Source organism: Schistocerca cancellata, chromosome 1 (genome assembly GCF_023864275.1).
Source record: "Schistocerca cancellata isolate TAMUIC-IGC-003103 chromosome 1, iqSchCanc2.1, whole genome shotgun sequence".
Classification (NCBI taxonomy): domain Eukaryota; kingdom Metazoa; phylum Arthropoda; class Insecta; order Orthoptera; family Acrididae; genus Schistocerca; species Schistocerca cancellata.
The window spans coordinates 572,756,517-572,773,056 of NC_064626.1; the positions used below are offsets into that span (position 1 = coordinate 572,756,517).

The window sequence follows — 16,540 nt, forward strand, 5'->3', positions numbered from 1 at the left end:
ATTTTTTGTTGCAACAGTGCACATGGAGTCCATGACATGATTACATTTACAGATCAATAGCACAAGCGGTTCTGACGTACCAGATATCGATCCATGCAGGAACACCCATATTAGTACGTGGTGTAGCCTCCACGGCCAGCAATGCAGGCCCTTACTCTGGCATCCACTTGATTATACAGATGGCGAATACTGTGTTGGTATAAATAATACCATGCCTGATTGACCTGTTCACATAGTTCTGTAAGAGTTGGTTGATGAGTCGCACGAGTCACTTCTCGTCCCATCATGCCACACAAGTACTCGATTCTAGCGATTCTAGACAAGTCTGGAGATCGTGCTGGTCAGGGAAGTTGCTGCACGTCATGCGGCGCACCTTGAGCTTCACGTCCAGTGTGTGAACGAGCATTGTCCTGTTGGAACCACACATCATCTTCGTGTTGCAAGAATGACAGGACAACGGGTCTAACAACATTCTGCACATAAAGTGCTGGTTAGCGTCCCCTCCAGAAATACCGAAAGTGAACGAGAGCTGTAGCTTATCACGCCCCAGAGCATGACCCTGGGGTGCGATGAGTGTCTTGGAGGATTGCACTCTACGAGACAGCGGTCACTAGGTCTGGATCGTACGCGCAACCGACCATCAATTGCGTTCAGGAAGGATCTGCTTTCAACGCTGAAAACCACGGCCCGCCATTCCTTCTTCCAAGTGATCCGCCGATGGCACTAGTCGAGCCACGCACGTCGATGCTGTTGCATGAGTGGGAGGTGGGCTAGAGATGTGCATGCCCGTTGTCCCAAGGCTAATAACCGGTTCGCAACAGTTCATGTTGACACATCTGGGCTCTCAAGCCCTCTTATATGTGCAGTGGTAGCTGTAAGATCTGCCACTGCTGCCCTTAAAATCCGGCGATCCTGGCGGGCGTCTGTGGTGCGTGAACGCCCACAACTTCTCCTATGGGTGTGAGAATGTTCGTATGACAGCTGATACCAGCATCGCTGCACTGCTGGCGCACACGCCCAAGTTGTGTGACAATTCTCCGAAAGGAGCGTCCTGACACTGGGAAAGCCACAATTTGACTTCACAAACTCGTTCAGTTGGAAGTGAAAAGCACGAGTGCTTCTCTGTGGCATGGTTCCCAGCTTGCTTCAGACGTTTACACCATGCTGAGCCTTCTGGCTATGAACATTCCCTATAAAGGTAGATACAAACGACGCTCTGGTAGCTATGCCATTACACTATCTGTTAGCGGATGACGTTGACACCATCATCAGTACATCTTTTATCCACCAGATGACACATACTGTCATCGTATCAAAGTCAGCGTCGCCTTTCCTGCTGTATTATTTTTTCCGGCTAAATAGCTCTGTCATTTCGAAATATTTAAATGGAATACTTCTGGTTGTACATGCGGAGAACAGTATTGATGGAAGTAAAATGTGCATCTCGCGGAAACTTGAGACGAAGAAAGTGAATGAATCTGAAGTGTGAAGGTACAAAGGGATATTAAAAATTAAATGGAAAGAAAAAGTATGAAACGAGGGAGTACTAGGATGCAGGAGGAAGAAAAAAATTCTACAGAAAACACGAGAAGGAGAGAAAATTTACTTGCATTGTCGCCTTGTTATCTAGGAGTAGGTGGTCTATTTGAACTCAGAGAAGCAACGTAGAAAGATATATCAGAGTTCAAGGTCTCATCAATGATGAGATCGTTGGAGATGCGGTACAAGTTCGGAGACGATGTAGGTGGTGAAGGGTGCTGGTCGCTTCCTTTTCATCGTAAAATATTTATAGTAACGACAGAAAACTTAAATCTGGATGACTGGTAGAAGATTTGAACCCCGCTTAGCCAGAATATTAGGACAGTTCTTCACCGGAACGCCTCCTGGTAGGAGGCGAAAAGCGTTGTTTGCCAGAAGTACATTAGAATGTTTGGTGTGGTAGGGGTGGTCGGGGTGGTTCCGAGAGTTCCGGAACCTGTACAGATATCTGGAATAGAGATCAACATAAACATCATTTCCGCTATTTTAATTGCTCATGAACACCACACATTGCGTGTTGTACAACCATACAGTGAGACCTTCAGAGAGCGTGGTCCAGACTGCTGTGCACACCCGTACCTCTGATACCCAATAGCACGTCCTCCTGCATTGATGCATGCCTTTATTCGTCGTGGCATACTGTCCACAAGTTCATCAAGGCACTTTTGGTCCACATTGTCCCACTCATCAACGGCGATTCGACGTAGATACCTCAGAGTGGCTGGTGGCTCACGCCGTCGATAAACAGCACTTTTCAATCTATACCAGGCATGTTCGAAAGGGTTCACGTCTGGAGGACTTGAGGCCACTCTAGCCGAGCGATGTCTTTATCCTGAAGACGTCACTCACAAGATGTGCACGATGGGGGCGCGAATTGTCGTCCATGAAAAAGGATGCCTCGAACATATGCTGCCGATATGGTTCCACTATCAGTCGGAGGATAACACTCACGTATCATACAGCCGTTACGGTGCCTTCCATGACCGCCAGCGGCGTACGTCACCCCACATAATCCCACCCAAAAACGGCAATGAACCTTCATCTTGCTGCACTTTCTGGACAGTGTGTCTAAGTCGTTCAGCCTGACCGGGTTCCCTCCAAACACGTCTCCGACGATTGTCTGGTTGAAGACATATGCGACACTCATCGGTGAAGAGAAAGTGATGCCAATCCTGAGCGGTCCATTCGGCATGTTGTTGGACCCATCTGTACCGCGCTGTATGGTGTCTATTGCGCACGGTTTGAGTCGTAACACGACATCCTGTGGCTTCACGAAAAACATTATTCAACACAGTGGAGTTGCCGTCAGAGTTCCTCCGAGACATAATCAGTAGGTAGCGGTTATCCACTGCAGTAATAGCCCTTGGGCGGCCTGAGCGATGCATGTCATCGACATTTCCTGTCTCTCTGTATCTCCTCCATGACCGAACAGCATCCCTTTGGTTCACTCCGAGACGCCTGTACACTTCCCTTGTTGAGAGCCCTTCCTGGCATAAAGTAACAATGCTGACGCCATCGAACTGCGGTATTGACCTTCTAGGCATGGTTGAACTACAGACAATACGAGCCGCGTACCTTCTTCCTGGTGCAATGACTGGAATTCATCGGCTGTCAAAAGCTTTCTCTAAGTCTACAAATGCTAGAAACGTAGGTTTGCCTTTCCTTAATCTATCTCCTAAGATAAGTCGTAGAGTCAGCATTGCCTCAGGTGTTCCAATATTTCTGCCGAATCCAAACTGAACTTCCCCAAGACCGACTTCTACTACTTTTTCCAGCGTCTGTAGAGAATTCGTGTTAGTATTTTGCAGCCGTTACTTATTAAACTGATAGTTGGGTATTTTTCACATCTGTCAACACCTGCTTTCTTTGGGATTGGAATTTTTATATTCTTCTTGAAGTCTGAGGGTATTTCGCATGTCCCATACATCTTGATCATCAGATGGTAGAGTTTTGTCAGAGCTGGCTCTCCCAAGGCTGTCAGTAGCTCTAATGGAATGTTGTCTACTCCCAGGGCACTGTTTCGACTTAGATCTTTCAGTGTTCCAGGATGTAGAACATGTCCAAAAAGCTATAATACATGACAAATATTTACAATTAAAACAAATAAACTAACGTACCTTTCACAGTTTCCAAGTGGATTGATCGTCATTTTCTTTAAATGAAGTCTACATGAAAGGATTAATTTACAACACTCATTTACTAAGATCGCATTAATGCATTGAATTTAAAAAAATATTTTTTTAAAATTTGTAATGTAATAAACATATAAAAGAACCACTACAATACTTATTTACAATGAACACATTACTGCACTGAAATGGTGCAGAAGTTAGATTGCACTTGATATACACACATCAATAAACGTTTTGCATCACCTCGGTTCAGGGAGTTCCGGACCCTGTACAGAAAATTGGAATAGAGATCAACACAAACATCATTTCCGACCTTTTTAATGCTCATGAAAACCACACTTTGCATGTTGTACCACCATACAGCGAGACTTTCAGAGGTGGTGGTTCAGATTGCTGTTCACACTGGTACCTCTAATACCCAGTAGCACGTCCTCTTGCATTGATGCATGCCTGTATTCGTCGTGGCATACTACCCACAAGTTCATCAAGGCACTGTTGGTCCAGATTGTCCCACTCCTCAACGGCGTTTCGGTGTAGACCCCTCAGAGCGGTTGGTGGGTCATATGGTCCATAAACAGCCCTTTGCAATCGATCACAGGCATGTTCGATAGGGTTCATGTCTGAGGACATGCTGGCCACTCTAGTCGAGCACGATGAGGGAGCGAATTGTCGTCGACCAAGACGAATGCCTCGCCAATATGCTGCTGAAATGGTTGCACTATCGGTCGAAGGATAACATTCACGTATCGTACAGCCGTTACGGCGCCTTCCATGACCACCAGAGGCAAACGTTGGCGCCACATAATGCCACCCCAAAACAGCAGGGAACCTCCACCTTGCTGCACTCGCTGGACAGTGTGTCTAAAGCGTTCAGCCTGACGGGTTTGCTTCCAAACACGTCTCCGACGATTCTCTGGTTGAAGGCATATGCGATACTCATTGGTAAAGAGTACGTGATGCCAATCCTGAGCGGTCCATTGGGTATGTTGTTGAGCCGATCTGCACCGCGCTGTATGGTGTCTATTGCGCACGGTTTGAGTCGTAACACGACATCCTATGGCTTCACGAAAAGCTTTATTCAACACAGTGGAGTTGCTGTCAGAGTTCCTCCGAGACATAATCAGTAGGTAGCGGTCATCCTCTGCAGTAGTAGCCCTTGGGCGGCCTGAGCGTTGCATGTCATCGACATTTCCTGTTTCTCTGTATCTCCTCTATGACCAAACAATATCCCTTTGGTTCACTCCCAGACGCCAGTACACTTCACTTGATGACAGCCCTTCTGGGACAAAGTAACAATGGGGACGCCATCGAACCGCGGTATTGACCGTCTAGGCATGGTTGAACTACAGACAATACGAGCCGTGTACCTGCTTTCTGGTGGAATGACTGGAACTGATCGGCTGTCAGACCCCCTCGTCTAATAGGCGCTGCTCATGCATGGTTGAATACATCTTTGGGCGGGTTTAGTGAAATCACTGAACAGTCATAGGGACTGTCTGTGATACAATATCCACAGTCAACGACTATCTTCAGGAGTTGTGGGTATTAACGTCAGACAGAGAGACGGCCTCAAATCAGTCGAAAGAGCGAGACTTAAAATCGAATACGAAGAAACAGCTCTACAATTAACACATGTCTCCAAATGTTGAGGACGTGTCTATATATCACTCTGTGCTTTTAGGGAGAACATTCTTGGTAAGTGTGTCTTTTAGCGGGAGAAAAGAGAGCCTACAATGAAAGTTCCTACAAAATGGTTTCACTGACGAAACCAAAAATGCGAGCTGACCAGTCAGATCTATGTACTCATTCATAATAATTTTACAGGACGCTGAGAGAGAGGTTTTCCTATTGTGGGACATTTGGCTTCTAGGCCTGATGTTGGGCGCTTCATAGATTACTGGAAAAAAGGCAAGACTTTTCTTGTGTCTACTGGGTGTTAAAAAAAGTATTCAAAGTTTTGAGATTTGGTTGTTTGGACCAAAGCAGGACAAATGTCCATTAAACATGGACTGTAGAGTTCATACCTTAAGAGCTATGAGCATTTTTCAGATTCTATACCACTGCTTCTATTCTCTTCTTGTCTGGGGTGGCCGAGCGTTTCTAGGCGCTACAGTCTGGAATCGCGCGACCGCTACGGTCGCAGGTTCGAATCCTGTCTCGGGCATGGGTCTGTTTGATGTCCTTAGGTTAGTTAGGTTTAAGTAGTTCTAAGTTCTAGGGGACTGATGACCTCAGAAGTTAAGTCCCATAGTGCTCAGAGCTATTTATTTTTTCTTCTCGTCTATACTTTTTATCGTCCACGTTTCTCATCCATACATAGCTACACTCCACACAAATACTTTCAGAAAGGACTTCCTGACGCTTAAATCTACGCTCGATATTAACAAATTTCTCTTCTTCATAAACGCTTTTATTGCCATAGCCAGTCCATATTTTATGTCCTCTATTCTTCGACCATCCTCAGTTATTTTGCTGCCCAAATAGCAAAACTCATGTACTACTTTGTCTCATTTCCTAATTTAATTCCCTCTGCATCACCTAATTTAATAAGATTTCATCCCATTATCCTCGTTTTGCTTTTGTTGATGTTCATCTTATATCCTCCTTTCAAGACACTTCCATTCCATTCAGCTGTTCAGCCAAGTCCTTTGCTGACTCTGACAAAATTACAATGTCATCAGCAAACCTCAAGGTTTTTACTTTTTCTCCCAGAATATTACCACCTACTCCAAATTTTTCTATGGTTTCCTGTACTGCTTGTTCAGTGTACAGACTGAATAACATCGGGGAAAGGCTACAACCCTGTCTCACTCCCTCAACCATTGCTTCCCTTTCTTGCCCCTCGACTCTTTATAACTGCCTTCTGGTTTCTGTACAAATTGTAAGTAGCCTTTTGCTCACTGTATTTTACCCCCGGCACCTTCAGAATTTGAAACAGAGTATTACAGTCAACATTGTCAAAAGCTTTCTCTAAGTCTACAAATGCTAGAAACGTGGGTTTGCCTTTCCTTAACCCAGCTCCTAACGTAAGTCGTTGGGTCAGTTTTGTCTCGCGTGTTCCTACCTTTCTACGGAATCCAAACTGATCTTCCCCGAGGTCGGCTTCTAACAGTTTTTCCATTCGTCTGAAAAGAATTCGCGTTAGTAATTTGCAGCTGTGACTTATTAAATTGATAGTTCGGTAATTTTCACATCTGTCAACACCTGCTTTCTTTGGGATTGGAATTATTATATTCTTCTTGAAGTCTGAGGGTATTTCGCCTGTCTCATACATCTTGCTCACCGGATGGTAGAGGTTTGTCAGGACTGGCTCTCCCAAGGCCGTCAGTAGTTCTAATGGAATGTTGTCTACTCCCGGGGACTTGTTTCGACTCAGGTCTTTCAGTGCTCTGTCAAACTCTTCACACAGTATCGTATCTCCCATTTCATCTTCACCTTCTTCCATTTCCATAATATTGTCCTCAAGTACATCGCCCTTGTATAGACCCTCTATATACTCCTTCCACCTTTCTGCGTTCCCTTCTTTGCTTAGAACTGGGTTTCCATCTGAGCTCTTGATATTCATACAAGTGGTTCTCTTTTCTCCAAAGGTCTCTTTAATTTTCCTCTAGGCAATATCTATCTTACCCCTCGTGAGATAAGCCTCTACATCCTTACATCTGTCCTCTAGCCATCCCTGCTTAGCCATTTTGCACTTCCTGTCGATCTCATTTTTGAGATGTTTGTATTCCTTTTTGCTTGCTTCATTTACTGCATTTTTATATTTTGTCCTTTCATCAATTAAATTCAATATTTCTTCTGTTACCCAAGGATTTCTACTAGCCCTCGTCTTTTTACTTACCTCATCCTCTGCTACCTTTACTATTCCATCTCTCAAAGCTACCCATTCTTCTTCTACTGAATTCCTTTCCCCCGTTGTTGTCAACCGTTCCCTAATGACCTCTCTGAAACTATCTACAATCTCTGGTTGTTTCCGTTTATCCAGGTCCCGTCTCCTTAAATTCCTACCTTTCGGCAGTTTCTTAAGTTTTAACGTACAGTTCATAACCAATAAGTTGTGGTCAGAGTCCATATCTGCCCTTGGAATGTGTTACAATCTATTATTATGTACTTACATTGAATAAACAGTCACGGACTCTAAAAGCTTAAACAGAATAATGTGTTCTCAGTTGTTTACTACATCCTGTACGTCGATCATAACAGCAAAGAGCTTCCAGCAGAAGAGATGTGTTTCACGGTAGCAAAGATGGAACAAGTGCTCATAGCTCTGAAGGTATGAGCAGTTTAGAACCAATCATTTGTTGTACATTCTGTCTTGTTTTGATCCAGAATACACACTCTTAAAATATGGAATACTTCCTTTAATATCCGGTATTACCGACGGGTGCCTGTGAGAGTCTTGTCCTCTAGCCCCCCTGCCTCCCAATCCAGGCCGTCCCACATGTCATATTTCCGTAGGACAATGCCCAAATGCCCAGCCACATGTGGCGAGGAACGTACATGTCTCCTTCGAATAACGACGGACACCACTGCTTCCCTGGCTGCCCGTCCACCTGACATGCAGCCCATCGAACATGCTTGGGATATGGTCGGTCTTCCTGTAGCCACAGCTACCGCTTTGTGGACGCGCCTACAAACCGCATGGAAGAGTATTCGCCAGCAGCATATTCCGGCGCTCTTTGATTCCACGCCACGACTTCTAGCGGCTCTGATTGCAGCACGTGGTGGCGCTACTCTGCACTTAACTTCAACTGTCACAATCCATGTACAGGTCTGTAATGCTAATCATTTGTGTGGTATCATGTCCCTAACCTATGGAATAAATTTCATTGTGATCATATCTCACGATCTTGGTGTTTCACTTTCTCCGAACAATAGTGTAGAAACATAGTAGATGTAAAACAAATGTTGACTGATATTGTCAAATTGTAGCTCTTAAGAATAAATATGTTCTCAGGAAAAAAATTATTAGCTGCTACTTATTGAAGGAACTTTGTGTAAAGAGTGTAGTTTTGTTCACCCGCCCCAACTTTTTTTTTAATTGTACTTTGTAACGGAAGGATATTAATTCCATCAGAATTAGTTTCGTGAAGGATAACTGTAATCAACCTTGTCATGATTCAAACATATCTATAATTAACGACAATATGCTTCTTTGCGTGTGGCTAATCAAATTCATCACCACATAAATGCCACCCATCTTGAGACTTCACTACAGCGTATCGCTACAGTGTATTAATACAAATAACCGTTAGATGTTTCTTCGAATTCCAAGAAATAATTCTCTCCTAATAATTTTCCATTCAGTTGCAAAAGAGATATGTGTTCATAATAATAGAACCAAAACTAAGACAATACTAATGTCATATATAGAGTTGTGTTAGGCAAACCCTCTGTTAACACTACAAGTTAGGTTTTTACCTAAGGTACTATAAAACGTACATGCGGTACTCGACAAATAAAAGAATAAACTAAAAAACAATAATGACCATATATCTATAGTGTGTACGACAACGTCTACGTAAAGACAGACTCTACCTGTCCTATTATTATTATTATTATTGAGTGATCCCGTGAGACTCTCTCATAACCTATGATGCGAAATATTCATTTATACAGAAAACAGGGAACTATCTGACTTCACACATTTCTTTGTGTGTATGGTTCATTAACTCAACCTTCCGATATTTGTTTCAGATGCAAATGAAATTCACAAGAGATCGCCAGGAACTGCTCGTCAACGAGATAAACAGTGCACAGACAATGTGGAAAGCCAAAGTGTATGAACAATTTGAGGACAAAACCTTTGAGGAACTCATACAAATGTCTGGAGGGAGGAGGTGTGTACACAAAGAATTATTCGTTCTTTTATTGAATCATAACAGTTTCCATTCTTTCTTAATTTTACTTAATTTCAGTTCTACATATTCAACATTTCTTACTTCATGCAACAACTACTATTACACAAAATTAGGCAACACTTTATAAATCAGTTTATTGCCTAACTTAATTCTACCAACTAAAATATAACTTAGGACTTGTTCTCTTTACTCTCGAGAATCTGTGGTTGGGTTCCTGACAAAGTGTTTGGACGTTAGCGATTTCCCGTCTCACATCTCAATATCGTCTTTGGTGTAATAAACACAACTGTTGCAATACTAAAACATTTCTAAGATATATGTAATATATCGAATAAAAAACTATTATGATGGTATCGTAGCTCAGTTTTACCATTAAATCTGTATACTGATGAAGTAGAGAGGTATTAAGAAAGACAAATCGAAAGAAGAAAATGTAAAGAGAAATAAATATCGCGGATTTGTGCAGTTTTATTTTTACTCTGGAATCAGAGAGGAAAAATAAACCGGCAGTGTGGTTTTAACACGAACCGAAGACGTCTTACATAAGTCTAAGAAACTACTTGGAACCAAAAGAGTTTGACAATTTGTAGAAGAAATCAGTGCATTATTTGGTGACAGATAACTGGTAGCAGAGAAATTATCTTTGGCACCACTAAGGAGATTGTTGACGCTTGCTGAGATGTAACACCCACTTCATTACCGATAATTCCTCTTATTCGATCGATACAAGCCTCGTATAAAGGAATTTACTAGCTTCAGGTCAGTGTCCAGCAACTTCACTCTGTGTCATGCACTAATAGCTACACATGCACATACACTCATTAGACCTTTGATTTCCGTATAGGATAATACTGTGTCCATAAAATCCTCTGGTTCCAACTAAGGTTTTCGGGAAGTTTGCACCAGTTGTGGGCCAAATGGGAAAAATGGTATGCCTCTTTCAGGTATCCTCGATCATAGTAAGCGTGAGTATTCGTCACATCTGTTCTTACAAGACGACGCAGAATCTCATGAACACCTTACTGTGAGAGACCCAGATTGTCCTTAAGAGAAATCGTTACATTTACGATGATAAATGAGGAAAAGCGTATTCAGTATAGTGTTTTAAACCTCTTCAGTAATATTGGACGAAAGACTGGCTACATGCAGGCCTATTGTCCGCCTAAACTGTTCCGAGAGTGATATTATTCCCTCCGTACAAGCGACGTCAGCGCAGTAACCACGCTAGCAACTTGCACTGATAACTGTAAACCACAATTGTGCCAATTATCAAACAATTCTGGTGAATGGCAGAACCGTAGTCAACCATCAAAATTACGTCTACGAAAAACACTTTCAAGTAACATTCCGCAATGGAATTCACGGTTGATGAGACTTGGTATTATCAATATGAACCTACCACAAAACGAGAAAGTGCAGAGTGGGTCTCCGATGTTTCGCCAAGACCGGAGGAGACGCAATGACACATCGGAAGTGAAGACAATACTAATCGCCGTTTTTTTTTTACGCATCTTCTTCGATCTTGGCGAACCATCAGAGACCCAATCTGCAATTTCTCATTATATGGAAAGGTTCGTATTGACAACATCAAGCCTCATCACCCATGGATTCAATTACCGCACATTTCTCGTAACGAGTGTCCCCCGCCCTCTTCTGTAATTGTTTGAGACATCGCACATCTGATGTTTACAATATTATGAAAATTGAAGATGGAAGGAGGAGAAAGGAAAGAAAAGGGGAGGAATTATTGATGTCAGCTGCATCGGGACTTGGTGTGGAATCAGCGGCGACGAGTGAAAAGGTGTGCTGGGCTAGGAGTCGAGCCTGCGATCTGCTGTTTAGTAGGCGATTGCGTTAACCTCTGCGCCACTGGGACACAGTATTTATCGCCGTTGTCTCAGTTCGCCTGTAGGTCGCCCCGCTTTCCCACCCATCGCCAGATATCTGCAGCCCCCGTCTGTGTCCTCCATGATCGCTACTTTGAGACTACCGCAGGGGGTCGAACGTCATTGCGCATCCGCACTGAGGGTGACGGATTCATTGCCCATTGAGGTGTCTGTTCCTTCGTACATGTCCAGCTACTCAATGGACTGTGAATACAGCACCTTCAGTGTGAATGTACATTGTACAATCACGTTCGACCTCCTGCGGGAATCTCAAAGTAGCGAGCATGGAGGACATTCACGAGGACTGCGATTAGGTGAGAATGTAGGTGGGCCCAGAGGCGTCCAACACTGTCCGCGCGAACGCAACAAACACTCTCTCCGGGTGGCACAGTGGTTAACATAAGTGCCTAATAAGCAGGATTTCCCCGGTTAGAACCTCAGGCTGGCACACACGTTCACTCGTCGCCGCTGATTCTGGATAGAGTTCCGGTGCGCTGACATAATTAATTCCTTCCATTTCCTTTCTCCTCTCCCACCCCCTCCCAATCCTCCATCCTCAATTTATATAAAATGTACCGGAGCTGCGAATTCCGCCACTTGTCTGTTCTTTCGAACATGTCTGAAAGAACAGACTGTAAGTAGGCTGTTTAAGTTTTTATGTTGGTAACGCCATGTAGCGCTCTATATGAAAATCACTGGCTGTGCTGTGGGAAGTCTGTGGCTGGTTTGCATTGTTGGAATTCGCTATTGTAGTGTTGGGCAGTTGGATGTGAACAGCGCGTAGCGTTGCGCAGTTGGAAGTGAGCCGCCAGCAGTGGCGGATGTGGGGGGAGAGATGGCAGAATTTTGAGAACGGAGGATCTCTGGACCCAGAGTAAATTTGGATGTCATGAACTGATACATATATATGATGACTTTTGAACATTATTAAGGTAAATACATTGTTTGTTCTCTATCAAAATCTTTCATTTGCTAATATGCCTATCAGTAATTAGTGCCTTCAGTAGTTAGAATCTTTTATTCAGCTGACAGTATTGGCGCACGCTGTATTGCAGTAGTTTGAGTTACGAAGATTTTTGTGAGGTAAGTGATTCATGAAAGGTATAGATTATTGTTAGTCAGGTCCATTCTTTTGTAGGGATTATTGAAAGTCAGATTGCGTTGCGCTAAAAATACTGTGTGTCAGTTTAATGTTGATCAGAATAAGTAAAGAGGGAAATGTCTGAGTACTTTCGGTTTTGCTCAGCTGTTTGAAAATCAAATAACGTAGAGGTTTTCCAGCACTGTCATTTATAAAAATTTTATAAGGGGATGTTTCAAGACGTCGTGCATTGATATACTTTACGATATTGCCAATTCAAGCTAAAGCGTAGTTACTGCGCTGACGTCGCTTTTAAGCCAGGAATAAAATGAGTCTTGCACCTTTTTGAAAGGACGGTACAGGGTTAGAAGACTAGTCGTGTCGGTCTGGGTCAAAGTTCTAAGAGCCACTACGAAATGCATGAAAGAGAGTACTTTTTATTCTACCACATAATATTAAAGTTTGTTCCCGTTCCGTTCACGGATGGAACGTGGAAAAACTGACTAGGCGTCTCTGACCAAGATGTTGTTTCGCTAATTGTATCTCCACTATCTGTACGGGATAGAAACATAGAGGACTGAAAAATATTCAAAGTTACTTCACGCTACACCATCGACGTGCACAGATCGATAGGTGCCGTCAAAGGATCATTGGCTTTCATTGGCTCTGAGCACTATGGGACTTAACATCTGTGATCATCAGTCCCCTAGAACTTAGAACTACTTAAACCTAACTAACCTAGGGACATCACACACATCCATGCCCGAGGCAGGATTCGAACCTGCGACCGTAGCAGTCGCGCGGTTCCGGACTGAGCGTCAAAGGATCGCTCAGAAGATGGAATGGTGCGCCATGGTCTTCAGCGATGACAGCAGATTCTGCCTGCATGCAGGTGATGGTCGTTTGCGTGTACGACGTAGACCTGGTGAGCACTATCTCGTAGAGTGCGTTTATGCAAGACACACTGGGCCCACTCCAGGCCTTACGGTCAGGGGTGTGATGAGCTACAAATCTCGTTCAGTATTGGTGTTTCTGGAGGGGACGCAAATCGGCGCTCAGTACTTGCAGGATATTGTTAGACCCGTTAATTTTTCTGTTGTTGCAACAGGTCACCTGCCGGCCAATGTGGCCGAGCGGTTCTAGGCGCTACAGTCTGGGACCGCGCGACCGCTACGGTCGCAGGTTCGAATCCTGCCTCGGGCATGCATGTGTGTGATGTCCTTAGGTTAGTTAGGTTTAAGTAGTTCTAAGCTCTAGGGGACTTATGACCTCAGAAGTTAAGTCCCATAGTGCTCAGAGCCATTTGAACCATTTTTGAACAGTTCACCCCCGGGGTATGGCCTGGGATGTGGTAAGCTACAACTCTTGTTCACCTTTGGTGTTTCTGGAGCGGGCGCTAACCGGCACTCGGTACGTGCAGAATGTTGTTAGACCTGTTCTTTTGTCATTCTTGCAACACGAAGCAGATGTGTTGTTCCAACAGGATAATACTCGTCCACACACTGTCCGTGAAACTCAACGTGCTCTGAAAGTCGTGCAGCAACTTCCCTGGCCAGCATGATCTCCAGACTTCTCTCCAATCGAGCACGTGTGGGATAAAATGGAACGAGAAGTGACTCTTGCGACTCATCAACCAACTCTTATAGTACTACGTGAACAGGTCGGTCAGGCCTGGAATTATGTATAGCAAGTCAGTGTTCGTCATCTGTACGATCGAGTGGATGCCAGAGTCAGGGCCTGCATTGCTGGCCGTGGAGGCTACACCGCGTACTAATATGGATGTTCCAGTATGGGTCGATACCTGGTACCTCAAAAACGCTTGTGCCATTGATGTGTAAATATAGTCATTTCATGTGCTCCATATGCACTGTTGCAACAATAAATCTTGAATGAATTGGAAACCTTTAGTAGGCTGTACTAACTTTTATCCAGCATATTATTTGAGCAGCTGAGCATAATATCAAATACTGGAGCCGCAAGTGATTTTTATACAAGGTCTTTGGAGACATACCACCATAGTTTCGGAAAAGTTTCATCCGCACAGTCCCGAAAATAGCAAGCGCAAATAAGTATGAGAACTATAGCACAATCATCTTAATTCTAAAGCATTCAAGTTGCTGGCAAGTTTGATATACAGAAAAATGGAAAAGAAAAATATGCACCTGTTCTATGACGCTCCGTTTGGTTTTAGGAAAGGAAAACCACCAGAGATACAATTTTGACGTTTCACATGATAACACAAGCAACAACAAAGGAACATCGAAACCGGTCCGTTTCACCGGTCTACCTAGAAAAAGCTTACGACCTTGTAAAATGTGCAATAGGTTAGAAATTTTCAGGAAAATAGTGGTAATATACAATAAGTACACGATCCTGAAGTGCACGGATCAGAAATAGTATAAAATATGGATTAAATCTTTCGCCATACTGTTTAATATACACAATGAAGAACCAGTGACGGAGACAATCATAAGCCTCAAGAGTTGCTTTAAGATTCAGCGTGAAACATATCAGTTATAATATTCGCTGATGACACTGCTACCATCAGTGAAAGTCACGAAAAATTAAAGGTCGTGTTAAACGGAAAAAAGTCTGATGAGTATAAAATATATATTGAAAGTAAAACCGAAGGAATACGAAGTAACGAGATTGAGATTAGCAGTAAATGAGAAATGAGACTGTCAATGAACTCAGTAACAAAATTGGGGACGACGAAGTAGACGATGTAAAGGTACTCTGCTACACAGACGGCAAAATAACCCATAACAGACGAAGCACAGAGGACGTAACAACCTGATTAGCACAGGTAAAGAAGGTATTCCAGGTCAAAAGAAGTCTATTAGAATCAAACATCGGCCTTAATGTGAGGAAGAAAATTCTGAGAACGTAAGTTTGGAGCAGAGAATTGCATGGAAGTGTACCGTAGACTGTGGGATAACCAGAACAGAAGAGAATCGAGGCATTTGAGATTTGGAGCTACAGACGAATGTTGAAAATTAGATGGACTGATAAATTAGAAATTAGGAGCTACTACGCAGAGTTGGCGAGAAGAGAAACGTGTGAAAAACTGAGAAGAAGAAGGAACACAATGATAGGGTATGTCTTAAGTGACAAGAAATAACTTGCTTTGTACTAGAGAGAGTTGTGGAGAGTAAAAGCCGTAGGGGAAGACAGGGATTTGAGAATATCCGGCAAATAACTGAAGACGCTGGGTGCAAGTGCTACTCTGAGATGAAGAGGTTGGCACAGGTGAGGTATTCATGGCGGGCCGTATCAAAACAGTCGGAAATCTGAGGACAGAAAAAAAAGTGAACGACGAAAAACTGTCTTTCTATGCCTCCGCACGCGCCGTAGTCCTTCTCGTCTTACTCTCCTGATACCAACACAAGGGAAAAATTGGAGACAGCTAAGTTATCACACCGTCTTCGTCGAGACAGGATCTGTAAATTTACCCCTCACGGTTTTCCTTGAACAACATCGCCTTTTATCGAAAGATCGCTGTTTAAGTTTCCCAAGCATCTATGATGCGTTTTTGTACGGGCTTCACAGAGCTGCAACGATTTTAGCTGCTCGTCTCAATTCGCTCCGTATCTGTTATCGTGCATACTTGTTTAGAAGAGGTTTTTAAAGTGTTTACAGTAGGTGCTGCTAACGTCTTGCTTGGCATTTCCTTCGTAGATGCCCTGCACTTTCCTACAAACAATAAATCTATGTCTACGTACTATTTCTTTCCTCTGCTATAGATTTTATGTAGTCGTGCCATTTCATATCACTTTGTAGGATTACCCACAAATACACTCTAAGATGGAAAAAAACGACGCAACACTAAGAAATTAAGTGAATGGGATGCGATGTACATGTACAGACAAACAAATGATTGCAATTTCAAAAAAGTTGGATGATTTATTCAACAGAAAGGTCTTCCCAAATTGAGGAAATCAACAACGCAATGGTCCACCTCTGACCCTTAAGCAAACAGAACTTAGTTCTTCCTTCAAATTATATACATCCATCGCAAAATTGTTTATGCCGTGGTATATT

General features: G+C 43.3%; 1 protein-coding gene across 3 annotated transcripts in view; it reads left to right on the forward strand.

Moving 5' to 3' along the window:
- LOC126161835 (dipeptidyl peptidase 1-like) overlaps positions 1–16,540 on the forward strand; it is a 59,432-nt gene that overhangs the window by 24,891 nt on the left and 18,001 nt on the right. For all 3 annotated transcript variants that reach the window (XM_049917944.1, XM_049917951.1, XM_049917959.1), the window contains exon 5: positions 9,369–9,511. In XM_049917944.1, coding sequence (XP_049773901.1) covers positions 9,369–9,511 — 143 coding nt within the window. The remainder of the gene's footprint in view (positions 1–9,368; positions 9,512–16,540) is intronic.